Source organism: Cavia porcellus, unplaced genomic scaffold (assembly GCF_034190915.1).
Source record: "Cavia porcellus strain 051 isolate PalLab524CR breed Dunkin Hartley unplaced genomic scaffold, mCavPor4.1 scaffold_18, whole genome shotgun sequence".
Taxonomy (NCBI): domain Eukaryota; kingdom Metazoa; phylum Chordata; class Mammalia; order Rodentia; family Caviidae; genus Cavia; species Cavia porcellus.
In genome coordinates, this window is record NW_026947501.1 from 10,361,616 (window position 1) to 10,377,721 (window position 16,106).

At 38.7% G+C, this 16,106-nt stretch overlaps 1 protein-coding gene across 15 annotated transcripts in view; it reads left to right on the forward strand.

Moving 5' to 3' along the window:
• Positions 1 to 16,106, forward strand: part of Eml6 (EMAP like 6) — a 316,759-nt gene that overhangs the window by 194,810 nt on the left and 105,843 nt on the right. For all 15 annotated transcript variants that reach the window (XR_010040546.1, XM_063229384.1, XM_063229383.1 and 12 more), the window contains one exon: positions 2,427 to 2,520. Coding sequence is in view for 14 of the 15 variants with exons in the window: in XM_063229384.1 (XP_063085454.1) it covers positions 2,427 to 2,520 (94 nt within the window). In the remaining variant the exon portion in view is untranslated. The remainder of the gene's footprint in view (positions 1 to 2,426; positions 2,521 to 16,106) is intronic.

A 16,106-nucleotide genomic window follows, 5' to 3' on the forward strand; every position in this document is an offset into this window, starting at 1 on the left:
GAACCCTGAATAGGAAAACCAACTCATATTTATCTGAATAAAAATTTTCCCTCTTTCTAATTTGCCCTTTGCTATTGACATTAAGTGCCTTTGAATTATTTCTGGACTGTCACAACCATCCATAGTGAATATATTCTGGGACTGGAAAGATTTGAAAAGGCATTATCTAGACTCTAAAAATATAGCAAAAACAAACAAACCTCACTAGTCAGGGAACAATAGAATGTCAAAGCGAAGGTCAGGTCTCTGCTGGGCAAATGAAAACAAAAAAATAAAAAGGTGGTCGATTATGTTTCCAAATGGTGTGGTAAGTAGAAATAAATAGCTTACACCTGCAGGGTTCAAGGATAAGTCAGAATTCCAAGGGAGAGGTACAGTTGTAGAGGTGCTGCTGATTCTGTCCTGATTGTTCAGTTGTTGCCCCATCAGGATACTCTTGTTGATGTAAAAAAGCCACATAACTATGATGATAAGTTAATGGGACACTGTAGAAATTCTAAAAAGAAGACCCTGCCTACCCCACAAAATCAGCTTGCTATTAGTCCCCTTTCAGGAGACATAAGACTTAAATGACCATCATTTTAAATGTTATTAATGTTTGCATCCCAAGAACCATATATTAATATGAGTGTACAGCTTTCAAAACATAACCTAAAATGTAGAATTAATAGATACAAAAAAGACATTGAATATTTGTGCAGTGTTTTTGAAAGAAATGATAATTGAAACAATTACATTTTTATAGCTATATCCTATAGTATCTTTTCTTTCCCTTCATACTGCCCATAGCCACATTCTAGGTTTATATTCCTCATCTTCAGAGTCCATCAGCATTCAGTAAAAACCAGCTCACTGTCAGGATGACACAACATGATTACCTTGAGCCTTAAAAGAATGTACAACCTGAAAATGGAGAGAAGGCACCCAAATAAAATCATCAAATACAAGGCTTGCTGACATAACTAGGACATTCCAAGACATATGCAAAAAGTAATAATGTTGATAATGAATAGGAAATCATTACTGGTTCCTTCTCCCAAATGCATAAAAACAGACATTATTCAATTAAAAATCTGATCACATTTAAGTCTAATGACATCATTAGTTGTTTGTAGTAATCACCTGCTGGTTATGGAGTACTTTAGGAAAGTGTTTAGCACTTGAGGTTGGGTTCCCAGATATAGATCCTTCAATTAAATTTTAATTTCAGATAAACAACAAGTAGTTTTAAACATAAACATATTCAGTGCAATATAAACAAAGACTCAGTACAGATATAAATATTGTATGGAGCTCATACTAAGAAACTTGCTTATCTGAAATTCTAATTTGACAAAGTTTTCTTTATTTTATCATAATTTGGGGTCTACTCCAATCCTGTCTTTAAAAGTAGGTGGATCAGGAGACTCAAGAGAAGCAGTTTCTCACATACATGTATTTTTGTACCTTAATAGCTGGTCCTTTGTAGCAAAAGAGACACGGTGAATGTGACAATGCTGAATCGCCATGTCCTAGCAGTGTCACAGCTGAGGGCTGGAGCGAGGGTGGGACTGCTGACCGTGAGATGCATGTCCCGTGAACTTGGCCTTGTGAGGAGGCAGAAAAGGAAAGGTCTTGAGGAAAAGCAATTCAACTTTTATTTCAAATCTAATTATATATTCACTATATTTAAAATTTTGTAAATAGCCTAAATGTCCAAATTCTAGTAACATTTGTAATGTTGTAAATGTTTGATAAGGGAAAGTGTTCATGATATAATAGATGAGAGAAGATGGTTGATTATTCAGTATGATCCTGGTTTTATTTGTTGTCTACATTGATGTAGAGAAAAGGATGGATAGGATTGCATTAAATGGAGGTCCAGGAATTGAGAAGATTTAAACATTTTCTTTTCCTATAGTTTCTAAATGTCCTACGCAACAACCAGTACATTATGTTTGCAGTAAAGAAAAGATGAATTTAAAACTTTTTAAATTGTAAAATCATCTTTTGAAGGCACTTAGGAAGTAAAATTTAGTTTTGTAACGCTCTTATCCTGAGTGGTTAAATTGAATCGAGTATTTTAAGAGTTGGAAAATAGACGCAGGCACAAAGCCAAGAAGCTCGTCTGGTAAATGTCACGTGGCTTATCTGCCACAGAACAGACAAGGTTGTAGTTACCTACTGTGAGGCCCCCCCGTAGCTGTGTCTCCTGTTGGAATGCTGGGTCAGCACCTGAGTTCAACAACGAACTACGGGTGTTACGTAACAGGAAGTTTAGTGCTAGTCGCCCCTTCACTCTTGTGGTTCCTTTACGATATGTTGTTCCTAATGTATTTGAGTCTAACCTGTGGGCCAGTTTCTTATTCTTCTTTACAGTAAGTTAAATGTTTTGATTTTTTTCTGGAAGAAATGAGTTGTTTGACATCTGTGTTCTTTTCATACAGCCGATGGAAAATGTCTGGTGTCGGTTGGTTTAGACGATTTTCACAGTATTGTATTTTGGGACTGGAAAAAGGGAGAAAAGATAGCCACCACCAGGTAAGACGCTGTCCGCCTCTTACAGCCGCCTGCTGCTGCCAGGCTTCAGTAGGTCAATAGCTTTCATTTTCTGGTAAGATTTCATCTTCGAACTCCGACGATAGTCACATCGAAAGCTTACCCTCTCAGTGAAAGTATTGCACTGTTTCATGGTCCCAAAACTAATGTTTGTTGCAGGGAATTGGAAAACTCTGAACTGCTTCCCAGAGAGCTGCTCATCACTTTGGTTTAGTAATATATGCTTTATCTGTATCAGAGCTCTCTCTCAGCCTTGTGCCTTGCTCCTTGTTTTTTCCTGTCTTAGCATCTGTGAAGGATTGTCAATGTCACTGGCGTCAGAAGCACCATTTGTCATGAGGCTACAGCGTGGTGGAAAGGAGGCCCCGCCGTGTGCATCTGCCACTCGCTGTCAGAGTAGGCAAATGTTTCCCTAATCTCTCCCCTCTTATAAATAGATCCTTAGGACTGACTGCTGTTTATAGGCCACCTGTCCTCCTCTACCCCAGCCTTCCTCCCTGCTGATTCAGTGCTAAGTCTGAACATGACTTTCCACTCCTCCTTACACTGAGCTTAGCCTAGTGCCTGGCCTGGGCCAGGGGTCAGCGTGGTTGGCAACCAGGCCTAGCCGTACAGCGTACAGCGTGCTGCTGGGCTCGGTGTCAGACCTGACTGGCTCTCCCTGCATTACCAGCGTCCTGTCTGTCTTGGAATACAAAAGCATTTTAAGTTGATTGTCTTGAACTCAACATTATTTTTAAAATTAACACTATGTTCTACAATATTACATAAGAAAAAGAGTTTTGTCAATTACTTTTAATGAATGAATATCTACAAATGTTGGAGAATGAGGAGAGAAGCAGTGGAGCTGTAAGGACTCCAGTTCACTTCTTAGGGAAAAGACGAGGCTTTTCTGGTGACTGCTGTTGAGACGGACTTGTTGGCATCAGTGGCAGTGCATGCATCTGCCTGCCCTCTGGTTTCTCTTTTGGTCTTTCTTTCTACTATACCTTACTATTGTACCACTCTCCTCTAATATCAGATTCAGAGCCTAATCAGAGCTCTGTCTTCCTCCTAGACTAACCACTGAATCTTAGTTTAATATTTTTGGTAGCATACTTTATTCATTTCCATATAACCTCAAAAAAGATGTGTCTGTATTTAAAAAAAAAACAGAAACACACCTTTTCTGTTAGAAAACCCCACCTTAGCTGTGGGGGGCTCACCAGTTACATGCCGGAAACACTAAAGCCCTGGCTCTGGAGATCCCACCTGTCCAGGCTTTGCTGCCCACCTGGAATGCCAGACACAGTGCAGGGCAGAAGAAGCTTTAATCAACATGGCCATGGTAGGATGCAGAGATCAAGGGAGTCCAAGATCTGTCTTCAAGGTCTAACAGAAGTTTTAGGGTTCTATAGAAAAAGGGAAAAAGGCAGAGGTTGGGGGTTTGCATAGCTGGAGAGTTGGTCAAGCTGTGGACCAATTGATCAGTTTCTCGGAACTGGCTGCTTCATCAAGGTTCTGGGAGAGCTATAATTGCTTGAGGAGGCAGTTGGACTCCCATTATGACAGCTCCTGCTGGGTTGGGGAGGGGACTTCTTGAACTTGAGATCTTTGCTCCCACTTGAGAGAATGTCCTCATCATGAGGTGATCTGCAAGGCTGTCCTTTGCCTGGAACCCAAGGTGGCTGCTAGCTTAGGACAATAACTGGAAAGTCCTGGGCAATGCACCAGGGAATCTGAAATTGGGCATCGTAAAACTGTCAATTGGATATTTCTGCAAATCCTGAAAATTAGTTACCCTTGTCTTGGTGTCTCCAGTCTTGAAAGGGGATGAGATAAAGCAGGGAAATGTAAGGCTAATAAACCTTGTACTACAGACACATTTGTTATGTGATTAACATACCTTTCTGTAGAGCTGGAACCTAACTCAAAAGTTTCAATGCAATCCAAGCTTCATCCTGGTCTTAGTTATCCACTTTGCATCTGCAGGCCTGGCCTCTAGATTCCTAATTCAGGAGAATGGCTAGCTCAGTGCCACCCCTCAGTGCCTTTCTTCATTGCCAAGATTGTCTTCGGCAAGTCTTAACAGCAAACCTGCTTCTGGCAGACTATAGAGTTCTGGCTGTGTGATTGTTTGATAAAAGTACTGTCATGCAAGGCAAAAGATTTCTCCACTGGGGAAGTTGGAGGTTAGTAGCCGAGATGGCATTGACGCCACACTGCTGGTGCCCAGTGCTGATTTGTGCAGCTGCACCACCCTGCACTCTGGGAAGTCACCCTTGACTTGTGAAAATGTTTAAATGAACCTGTGCTATAAAGCTCTGAGAAATGAGGGAAATTCAGAATTGGCACAGAGAGGTGTTACAAGATTTCTGTGAGACTTGATCCAATCTATTTGTCTGTATTTTGCTAACTTTTGTGTTTTTAGTCACCTCCATTTCAAGTAGACTTTTTAATCTTTTTTCATCTTAAAAATTGTTTACATTAAAATATGCAAGTTATCCATTCAGAAGCAGAGACTGTTTCTTTTCTGCGTAGTAAATGACCTAACATCAGTGTCCATTAGGAAAGAGTAATGAGAAATCTAATCTGATATTTCCATGTTCCTTTATTTGTATTTAGTAATGTGAGTTTGGGGCTCCTATTTGTTTTCTTGTTTTGCTTTGTTTAGAAGTGCTGGGTATTGAACACAGGGCCTTCACACTGAATTACATTCACACCACCCCCTTAAAATTTTTAAATTTTGAAACAGGGTCTCATTTTTTGAGGGTTGTTGACTGACTACTTTTGACATGCTTCCTCTAAGCAGTTTGGGCAAGGAGGGATCTTAGGCAAAAATATACAATTACGAAAATACTTAACGAGAATACTTCCAATGTAGATGGGTGCTATGACACATGTCTGTAATCCTAGCATTTTGGGAGGCTGAGACATGTGGATCATAAATTCAAGTCTCCCCCTTGACAACTTAGCAAGACCTGTCCAAAATAAAATTTTTTTAAATGGCTGGTCCCTAGCAAAACACATACACACACGCACACAGGCACACACACAATTTCTAATGTTAATCTTACATGGTTTTACTGTAAGAAGATTCATGGGCAGAATGAAGGCCCATATATTGCAGTGTAGAACCAAAACTCTTAAGACTGAAGATTCTCTGAAATAAAAGAGTTTTGGAGCCATTCCAGGTGCCGGACAAAAAAGGACCAGGTCAAGAATAACAGTGAATAGCAGATGGAAAAATGTGCACTAGACCCAGAGCTAAGGGTACGTAGGTAGGAAGAATTTGGGGAGGTAAAGTATAAGCTGTTACATTGAACTCAATTTAGCTACAGATAAGGGGTGCAGATAACACCCAGGAGGGGGTTCTGTAGGAGTGACTGTTGCTTGTGGGTTGGTGGCAGCGATAAGGCGGAGGCAGAGGCGCCGAGGGGCTTTTGATGGGACTCAAGGCGAAGTTTAAACATGTATTCACATCTCCTCCTCCTTGTCCTGCTCACTCTTATGACTAAATTTAGGACATTTCAGAATTTTTTTCTCCTGTCAACACAACTTTTGGGTTTCTGTATTAGTGTCCTTGCTGGATCTGCTTTAGGTTCTTTCCCTTCCGTACACTTAATGAAGATGATGGATCTTCTTGAATACTGTACTGATACATTTCCAGTTTCATTTTAGTTTTTAAAAATTTGTACCTCTTTAGAAATAACGCCTATCTTTTTCAAAAATAACTCATAAGCATTATGGAAATATGAGGGAATGCAGAAAGACACCAAGGAAAAAATGAAAATCATTTCTATTTTCCTAATCCAGACAGAGCCATGGTTTACTTTCTCGTGTATTTTCAGTATGTTGTGCTTCTGTGTTTTTACTCAGGAGAGGACATTGTGCATACTTCCCTACACTGGCCGTTTTTCACTCACCAGTATGTCTTCTCACGCCTATTTTATATTCTATGATTATGCTGTAAGTCATTTTAAGTCTTTTTATTGGGGTACAAATCGAACATCTAGTATTCTTATTATGCACTACCTTCATGAAGAGAGAGAAAACAGTCACACCCAGGATCAAACCTGAGCTGGTGAAGAAGCTGCGGATGGAAGATGTGAAGCCAAGTCCTTTACTGTGCCCTTGACTGATAGGGAGACTCCTTTTGTCGCGCTTGCTGTGTTTGCCACGAGGGTTTATGTGGCCACAAGTGTGCTGTAATCGGGTGCAGTAGGGCTTGCTGAACATTTATGTGCTGTCATTTCCAGCTTAGGACTTTAGCCACAACAAAACGGTATTGGCCTGGTGTGGCTGTGTGGTTTCTGGCTGGCCTTCAACTCACTGCAGTCCTCCTGCCTCAGTCTCTCTTGTGCTGGATAGGCGTGGGCCATCATGTGAGGAATTTGGCAAAAACACGTTAAAGAAAACTCAAGGCATTATATCATTTTCCCCTTAATATCTCCCTAGGTATTTCTAACTGAAAAGGCATATTTTTAGAAACTGCCATGGTATTTTCACAACTCAAGCAACAATAGTTTTTTTCTTTTTCTTTTTTAACTTTTTTTTTATTTTAAAGGAATTAAAAGAAAAAACAATAAAAACAAAACAGCAATAAAAATGATATAGGGTTTCAAAACAAGATGATAGGAATTAACAATTGTTACTATATTGCATTTGTTATCTTTGAAATATTTGCTCAGATTACAAGATACAGGTATGTAACAGATCAAACAATATAAGCACTCACATTTTCCTTCTGTGAACTAATAGGAATAGCATGCAATTATTTAGCTATCTTGCGTGTGTGTGTGTATAAATACTTTTTTCCTCCCTTCATTTCTCTTTTTCCCCATCTCAGTTGTTCTTTCCCTTTCACAGCATTGTAGATTTAGGATCGTATTTACTCTTTCAGTGTATTACACTAGGGGACGATACAGTATTTACACATGTGAGTCTGATTTAATTCACTTATGAATATGTTTTCTAGTTGCTTGCTTGTACCTATAAAAGCCTCTGTTTTATCTGTTTTATAGCTGAGTAGTACTCCATTGTATAAAAATACCACATCTTTTTTACCCATTTCTCAGTTGATGGGCTTTTAGGTTGTTTTCAAGACTAAGCTATTACCAAATGTGTGGCTACAAACATAGGTGCACATATTTGCTGTGACTTGATGTTTTTAGTTCTGGGAAGATACCCAGAAGGGCAGTAGCTGGGTTGAATGGATCTCTAGTCCTAGTTTGTTGAAGAGTCTCCGCGCTGATTCCCACAGTGGTTGCACCGTCTATACTCCCACCAACAGTAGAGAAGGCTCCTCTTTTCCCACAGCCGCTGCTGTTTGTTATTGCTTGATTTCTTGATGACAGCCATTCTTTTTGGAGTGAGGTGGAATCTTAGTGTTGTTTTGATGGAGCAACAATAATTTCTTCCATGTATTACTCAATCTGTAACTGAACATTTCTGATTTTTTGAAGGTAAGAGCTGATTTGTTCTATTCAGCATTTTTTTAAAGAGGGTAAAACAAAACATAATAAAACAGATCAAAGTAGATCAGAAGAAAACAATGTGACACAGATTTCAAAGCAAGACTACAGGAGACCAACAGTGGCTACCTTAATGTCCCTTGTTTTCTTCTGAACAGTTGTCTATATCTTCACACACAATAAATTCATATAAAAATAGTATAAAACTGCTCAAAACAGAGTAATGAAAGCATTACAGGCCTGTAAAACCAGACAATAGGAAAATCAATGATGGCTACTGTAATGTCTCTTGTTCTTTTCAAGATAGCTGTCCATACCTTCATATATGTTGAAATTAAAGAATAAAAAATAGACTAAAACCACTCTGAACAAAGAATAAAAGCATTGCTAGATTTCACAGCATGACAATAGAAAATCAGCAATGGATACCATAATGTCTCTTTTCAAAACTGTTGTTCATTTCATCATGCATAATACAATCAGTTCTCGTAGACTCTTTTAAGAGAAGTTCTACGCATGTATAAGCATCTACATGTACGCCTATCCTTTCTGCATTAGAGGGAAAACAAAACAAATAGATTACTAGAAAAACAAGAAACAAAAGAGACCAATAAATAACAAAAGCAAAGAGCCCAAAACAATGAAGATACAAAATAAGGTGGTAGGAACAGACCAAGGTTGCTATTTTACATAGTGAATTTCAAGAATTCCTCAGATCACCAGACACAAACATGCAAAATTATTCCAGTCCTATGAGTGTTAACTGCTTTGTTCCAAGAACTTACAGAATTTGTAGCACAATCATCTTAATTCTCCTGTGTGTTTATACAAATTTAGCTATTTTTTCTTTTCCTTTACTTTGTGTTTTTCCTCCTTTTCCCTGATAATATTTTTTCTCCTTTGAGCAGATTCTTATCCTTTCACTGTATTTATTGAGTTTTTTGTATCTTATGTACTCTGACCATTTCTTACACTAAGGAGCCAGTACAGAATTTACACATGTGAGTTCGATTTATTTCACTTATGAGAATGATCTCAAGTTGCATTCATTGACCTATAAAAATTATCAATGTGCTCATTCTTATAGCTGAGTAGTACTCCGCTGTATAAAAGTACCACATCTTTTTTATCCATTCCTCAGTTCATGGGCATTTAGGTTATTTCCAAGATCTTGTTATTACAAATTGTGCTCTATAAACATGGGTGCACATGTATGTATGACGTGATATGATGTTTTTAGTTGTTCTGGGAATATGTCTAGCAGTGGAATAGCTGGGTCGAATGGGACTTCCAATCCCAACTTTTTGAGGAATCTCCAGACTGACCTTTACAGTAGCTGCACCAGTCTACACTCCCACCAACAGTGCGGAAGAGTTCGTTTTTCCCTGCAGTCTCTCAGTCATTTGCTGTTGGTAGTTTTCTTGATCCTGGCCATTCTTTTAGGAGTGAGATGGAATTTCAGTATGGTTTTAATGTGCATTTCTCTAATGACCAATGATGAACATTTTTTCATGTATTTTTTTGCCATGTGTATTTCTTTATCTGAGAACTATGTATTCATCTCAAATGCCCATTTTTGGATTGAGTCTTTGAATTTCAGGGGCCTGATTTTTTAAAATTCTTTACATGTTCTATACAGAAGCCCTTTGTCTAAGGAAGAGTTGACTAAGATTTTTTCCTCAATTTGTGGGTTTTCTTTTCACTATGCTGGAGATTTCTTTTGACAAGCAAAAACTCTTTAATAGATGAGACCCCACTTACTGATTCTGGGAAGTATTTCTCGTGCGGTTTAATTTTTGTTTATGAATTCTCTACCTACCCCGGTGTCTTCAAGATTTCTGTCTACTTTGTCTTCTAGAAGATTTAGTGTTTCTGTTTTAATATTTAGATCTTTGACTCATTTTGACTTTAGCTTAGTACATGGTGATAGCCATGAGTCTAGTTTTAGTTTTCGGCATATGGAGAGCCAGTTTTTCCAACACCACTTATTAAAGGGACTATCTTTTTTCCAGTGAATGTGTTTGGCCCCTTTATAAAAGATAAGGTGGCTGAGTGTTTGTAGTTGTAGTTGTATCTTCTAATCTATTCCATTGATCTTCAGGTCTGTTTTTATTCCAGTACCATGCTGATTTTATTGTAGTAACTTTGTAGTATAACTTCAAGTTATACAAGTGCCTCCTGCCTTTCCTGTGTTGCTTAGAATTGCCTTTGCTATTTTGGTCTCTTCTGGTTCCAGATGAATTTGAAGAGTGATTTCTCTAGATCTGTGAGGTATACGAGTGGTATTTTGATTGGGATTGCATTAAATCTGTATAGCCATTTTGGGAGAATTGCCATTTTCACAGTGTTTGTTCTTTCTATCCATAAACAAGGGATGTCTTTCCATTTTCTGAGATCATCTTCAATTTCTTTTCCAGGGTATTATAATTCTCACTCAATAGATCTTTTATTTCTTTTGTTAGATTGATTCCTAAATATTTCATTACTTTGGATGCTCGTGTCAGGGGTGTGGCTTCTCTTATTTCTCTGTGATTTTGTTGTTAGTATATAGGAATGCTATTGATTTGTGAGTGTTGACTTTGTATCCAGCTACATTACTGAATCTAGTTATTATACCTAGGACTCTTTCAATGGAGTTTTGTGGGTCTTCTATGTAGAGTATCATGTCATCCGCAAATAATGATAATTTAACTTCTTCTTTTCCTATCCTTACTCCTTTTATTTCTCTCTCTTGTCTAATTGCTCTGGCTAGTATTTCAAGTACTGTATTGAACAAGAGTGGTGATAATGGATATCCTTGTCTTGTTCCTGATTTTAGATTAAAAACTTTCAGTTTGGGGCTGTTTAATATGATGTTGGCTGTTGGTTTGTCATAGATGGCCTTTATCATATTGAGGTAAAGACCATCTATTCCAATTTTCTTTAAGGTTCTTATTATTAATGAGTGTTGGACATTATCAAAAACTTTTTCTGCATCTATAGAAATGATCATGTGATTCTTATTTTTGGACCTATTGATATGGTGGATTACCTTTATTGATTTTTGTATGTTGAATCATCTCTGATTTCCTGGGATGAATCCCCCTTGGTCATGGTGTATAATCTTTTTGATGATTTGCTGCATTCTGTTTGCCAGTATTTGTTGAGAATTTTTGCATCTATGTTTATTAGAGAGATGGCCTGTAATTCTCTTTTTTGGTTGGGTCTTTTTCTGGTTTTGGTATTAGAGTAACATTTGCTTCCAAGAATGAGTTAGGGAGATTTGCTTCCCTTTGAATTTCATTAAAGGGTTTGAGGAGTGTCAGCATTAAGTCTTCTTTGAATTTCTTGCAGAATTCCACAGTGAATCCATCTGGGCCTTGACTTTTCTTTGTTGGTAAGGATTTAATTATATTTTCAATTTTGTTGATTGAAATTGTGTTATTCAGCAGTTTTACAGCTTTTTGATCCAACTTTGATAATTCATATGTTTCTAGGAATCTGTCCATTTCTTGTGTGTTTGCAAACCTATGAGAGTAGAAGTTTTTGAAGTAGGTGTTATGGATTAAAAACTGGTCAACAGCTCCAGCTGAATTATATCATCATGGTGCTGACCATAGATGTTCCACCTGAGGAATGTTGCCAGCATAAATAGATGTGCAGAAGGAGAAGTGAGACATTGAGGCATTGAGGCATTGTGGCATTTTAGAGATTGTGAGTTCTCCTACATGTTCCTATTTGAGCTGTTGGTTCTCCTGGAGAAGCTCTGGTCCTTACATCGAGTATTGCTTCCTGGCTCCAGAGGGGAAGACGTGTGCCACTTACTCTCAAGGATGAACTCATCACACTGCCTTCTTGGCATGTACTGAACTGTGCTTATCCTCGGAGCTTCATGTCACTGAGGATGGCTTTTCAAGACAGCCCTGGTCTTTGTTTTGAACATGACTTCTCGGCTCCAGCATAGAACCCTCAACCTATCAGCACAGCTCCTTTACCCTGGTGGCATAGACTTCCTAGCTTCCACCACTGATCTTTGGGCCCTCCCAGCATGGATCTGTAAAAGACTGGTGTGAGTTCCAGTTGAACTTGTGGAAGGCATTGTCATGGCTCTAGGTTTTCATCTGGACTCATGTAGGACATTGTTGTGGGATTAAGGCCCTTGGCTGAATGTTCTTGTCTTTAGCGTTGCGGATAGATTTCCTGCATTTCTTTGTGTTAACTCCGAGTGACCATCAAAAAATAATATTATAAACTCCATGTTCTGATTCTAATTGTTCTCCTCCCAACCCCTGACTACAACAGTAGGTGTTGATGATCTTCTGTATGTCCACAGGATCTGTAGTGATTTCACCCTTTTCATTCTTATTGCATGAATTTGAGTTTTTTTTTCTTTCCTTTTTGAAACAAGGTAGGCTAGGGGCTTATCAATTTTATTTATTCTTTCAAAGAACCAACTTTTTGATTCATTGATTCTTTGGATTGTTTTCTTAGTCTCTAATGCATTGATTTCTGCTCTGATCTTTATAATTTCCTCCTCTCTTTTGGCTTTGGCCTGACTTGCGCTTCTTTTTCTAGATGTTTGAGGTGTAGCATCAGGTTGTTTATTTGTGTTCATTCTGTTTTCCTGATGTGGAAATTCACCGCAATAAATTTTCCTCTGAGGACTGCTTTCATTGAATCCCACAGGTTCTGGTAAGTTGTATTTGTATTTTCATTTGCTTGTAGATATTGTTTAATTTCTTCTTTAATTTCCTCTGTGACCCACTGATTGCTCAGGAGTGTGTTATTTCTATGTATTTGTGGAGCTTTTTGCAGTTTCGTTTGTCATTAATTTCTAGTTTCACTATGATCTCATAACATGTATGGGATAATTTCAGTTCTTTTGCATTTACTTAAGGATGCTCTGTGAGCTGGTATATGTTCTATTTTAGGGAATGTCCCATGTGCTGATGAGAAAAATGTATATTCTGATGTCGTTGGATGGAATACTGTGTACATGTGCCCTAAGTCCATTTGTTCATAGGTGTGATTCAGTTCTGTTATTTCTTGCTGATTTTCTGTCTAGTTGATCTGTCTGTTAGTGTCAATGGGGTGTTAGGGTCTCCCTTTATAATTGTGTTATTGCTTATTTGATTTTTCATTTCTGTTAATATTTGTTTTGTATAGCTAGTTGCTCCCAAATTTGGTGCATATATATTTAAGATTGTTATCTCTTCCTCTTTAAGTTTTCCCCTTACTAGTATGTAGTGACCTTGTTTATCTCTTTGGATCATTCTTGGTTTGAAGTTCACTTTGTCTGCAAACAGAATACTTAACCCTGCTTTTTTTTTTTTTTTTTTTTTGGTTCCTATTGCGTGGACTATTGTTTTCCATCCTTTGACTTTCAGTCTGTGAGAATGCTTTTGGGTTAGATGGGTTTCCTGTATACAGCATATGGTTAGATATTGTTTCTTGATTCATTCTGCCAGTCTGTTTCTTTGAATTTGTGATTGAGGCCATTTACATTAATGGTTCTAACTGATATATATTGGTTTATTTTTTTTAAATTTTATTTAAAGAAAGACTAAGCAAAACAGGAAATAGGTAGAAATAATACATACCCTTAGTAACATGTTTGTCAGTCCTATACACTTAAACATACACGCAGTTATCCATATCTTCATTTATGTTGAGATTAAACAAACTAAAGCAGGTTAAAATCATTCTGAACAAAGAATAATGGTATTGCTGGATTTCACATCATGACACTCTGGGATCAGCACTGGGTACTATAGTGTCTTTTTAAAAATGTAATTTAAAGAAAGACTAAACAAAACAAAAACAGGTAGAAATAATACATAATTTCAAAGAAAAAAAAGAGTAGGAAATCACTGTCTCCTTACAAATAGTTATTCAAGATACTGAAGTGGAGTATATAAAGTGGGGATTCAAACAGTGAAATTGCAACCAGTTCTGTTCAACTATCCAACAAAAACTTAGAAATATGGTTATCAATCCTATACACTTACATATACATGCAGTTATCCATTTCTTTTGACTTATCCATTATTTTGACTTTGAATAAACCCAAGCAGGCTAATATCACTCTGAACAAAGAATAATACTATTGCTGGGTTTCACATTATGACACTCCAGGATCAGCTCTGGATATTTTAGTGTCTCTTTTTCTTCAAAGTATCTGTTCATTTCATCACGTGTCATAAGATCTGTTCTCATAAACTGTTTATAGGTTCTATGCATGCATGAGTCTCTACATATATTTCTATCCTTTCTGTATTAGAGGAAGAAACAAAACAAAGCAAGACAAAGCAAAACATACTCCTATAAACACATGAAATGAAATAAATATATAAGACCCTTGTACAAAGAGTTCTACCATGGTGCCTGTGTTATCTCGTTATCTCCAATAGAACTGGCTATATCATCAGACATAGTATAATTGAATATATCAGTACATAACAGTATTAATAAAAACACAACTTTGTATATAGTATAGTATACGGCGCCACGGGCAACGAAAGACGTAACTGTGTTTGGATCAGCTCTCAATATTTATTGTGTACAGTGAAGCTGGATCTGACAAGATCCGCCACCCTCAAGTTTCTTCCTCTTCTGCCCGTTGGGGGCAGAAACACACACTTATATAGGATCTGAGTAACCAGTCCATACAAAGCAGAAGTCGCATGCTGATAGGCCACAGTCACCGGTAGCTAGGTAGACACTCATTTTGGCAGGGTTGTTTGTGCGGCAACAGGGACCCGGAAGCAGGAAACGGGTGCCATCTTAGGGGAGTGGCTTGAGCAACCCCCAACATCTCCCCCTTTTTTATTTAAATTTGATACACAAATCACATGGGTCTTTTCCCCTCCGCCCGTATACTGTGGCCAGTGCCAAAAGAAAAGGGGAAGGCCCAAGACAGGCCGGGACAAGAGAGAGTGCAGAGGTCTATACTCCGCTGTGCACCATCTCATTCTATGCATATCTTTGCGCTAAGACCATGCTTGAGATGGGGTGCTCATTTTTTGCAGGGCCAGGCATTATTGAGCGGAACCTGGATGCATATAGACATGCATTCCTATCACCCCCTGTTCAGCTCAACCAGGGTGGATGACACTGCAGTACCCTTGGTCTCGCATCTCATTGCCCCTGTTATTCGTACTCCCCAACACATCCGAGGAGGAAGAGGAGGAGGAGGACCCATGGGTGCAAACAGCCAATTTAAATCTGATGTTCTGCCAGGCGCAACAAATGGGCCGCAGCCGGTCCCTCTGTTGGGCCCTGTTCTGTAAGTGCATAGCGGCCAGCGCCGTAAGCCTAACTTGTTGTTGAGTCTGCATTAATCGATCAAGCAAACACTTAATGACCACTAAGCCTACTAGTATGGCTACAGCTATGAGGACCCAAGTGGTGAGGTTAGGCCAAGAGAACCATGATGTTACACGATCCCACAAGGATTTCAGGACTGTCCCCAGACTACCAAGGTCATAGGTTACTGGCTTTAGGCGGATATTGTCCATGCGATCAATGGCACCGAACACCTCTGCGGAGATGTTTTTAAAAGTAGGAAGGTAGGTGTTTTGGAGCCAGTGAGTCACCTTTTTGGTAGTGCCAGTTAAATTAGTGCGAGCGGGGGTCACGCAGAGGCGGGCAAACAGCCATCTTTGATCGCATAGCTGCGTGGCTACATTCCAAAGGTTGTCAATCTCTTGTCCGATTTCGTCAATCTCCTTTTGGATCTCTAAGATGGTCTGGCTGTTAAGTTCAATGAGGAGCTCTTGTTTCCTCAAGGCGTAGGCGGTCTCATTGGCAAGATTGTTGACTGCTTCCATGGTCAAGGCTATCTGATTCATGGTCCACGCTTTCAACACCGTTTGGCCTATGGCTGGGACAAAAACAGAAGCAGCAACTCCGAGAGCATTAATAAGCCAATCTTTAACACTTCTAGTCTGTCTGGAGGGTAACTGAGAAGTTGAAATCTGTTGGACTACCGGACCCACCCAAGAATTTGTCTCTACTGGTACCCAAAGAAAGCTTGGGTGATATACCAAGACAGCAAAGGACGGGTGTCCATTCCAGCAGTTAGATAAACTGCAGAGAGAGTCGGTTTCATTGCAAAGTTGGAAGTTATGTGTGGTG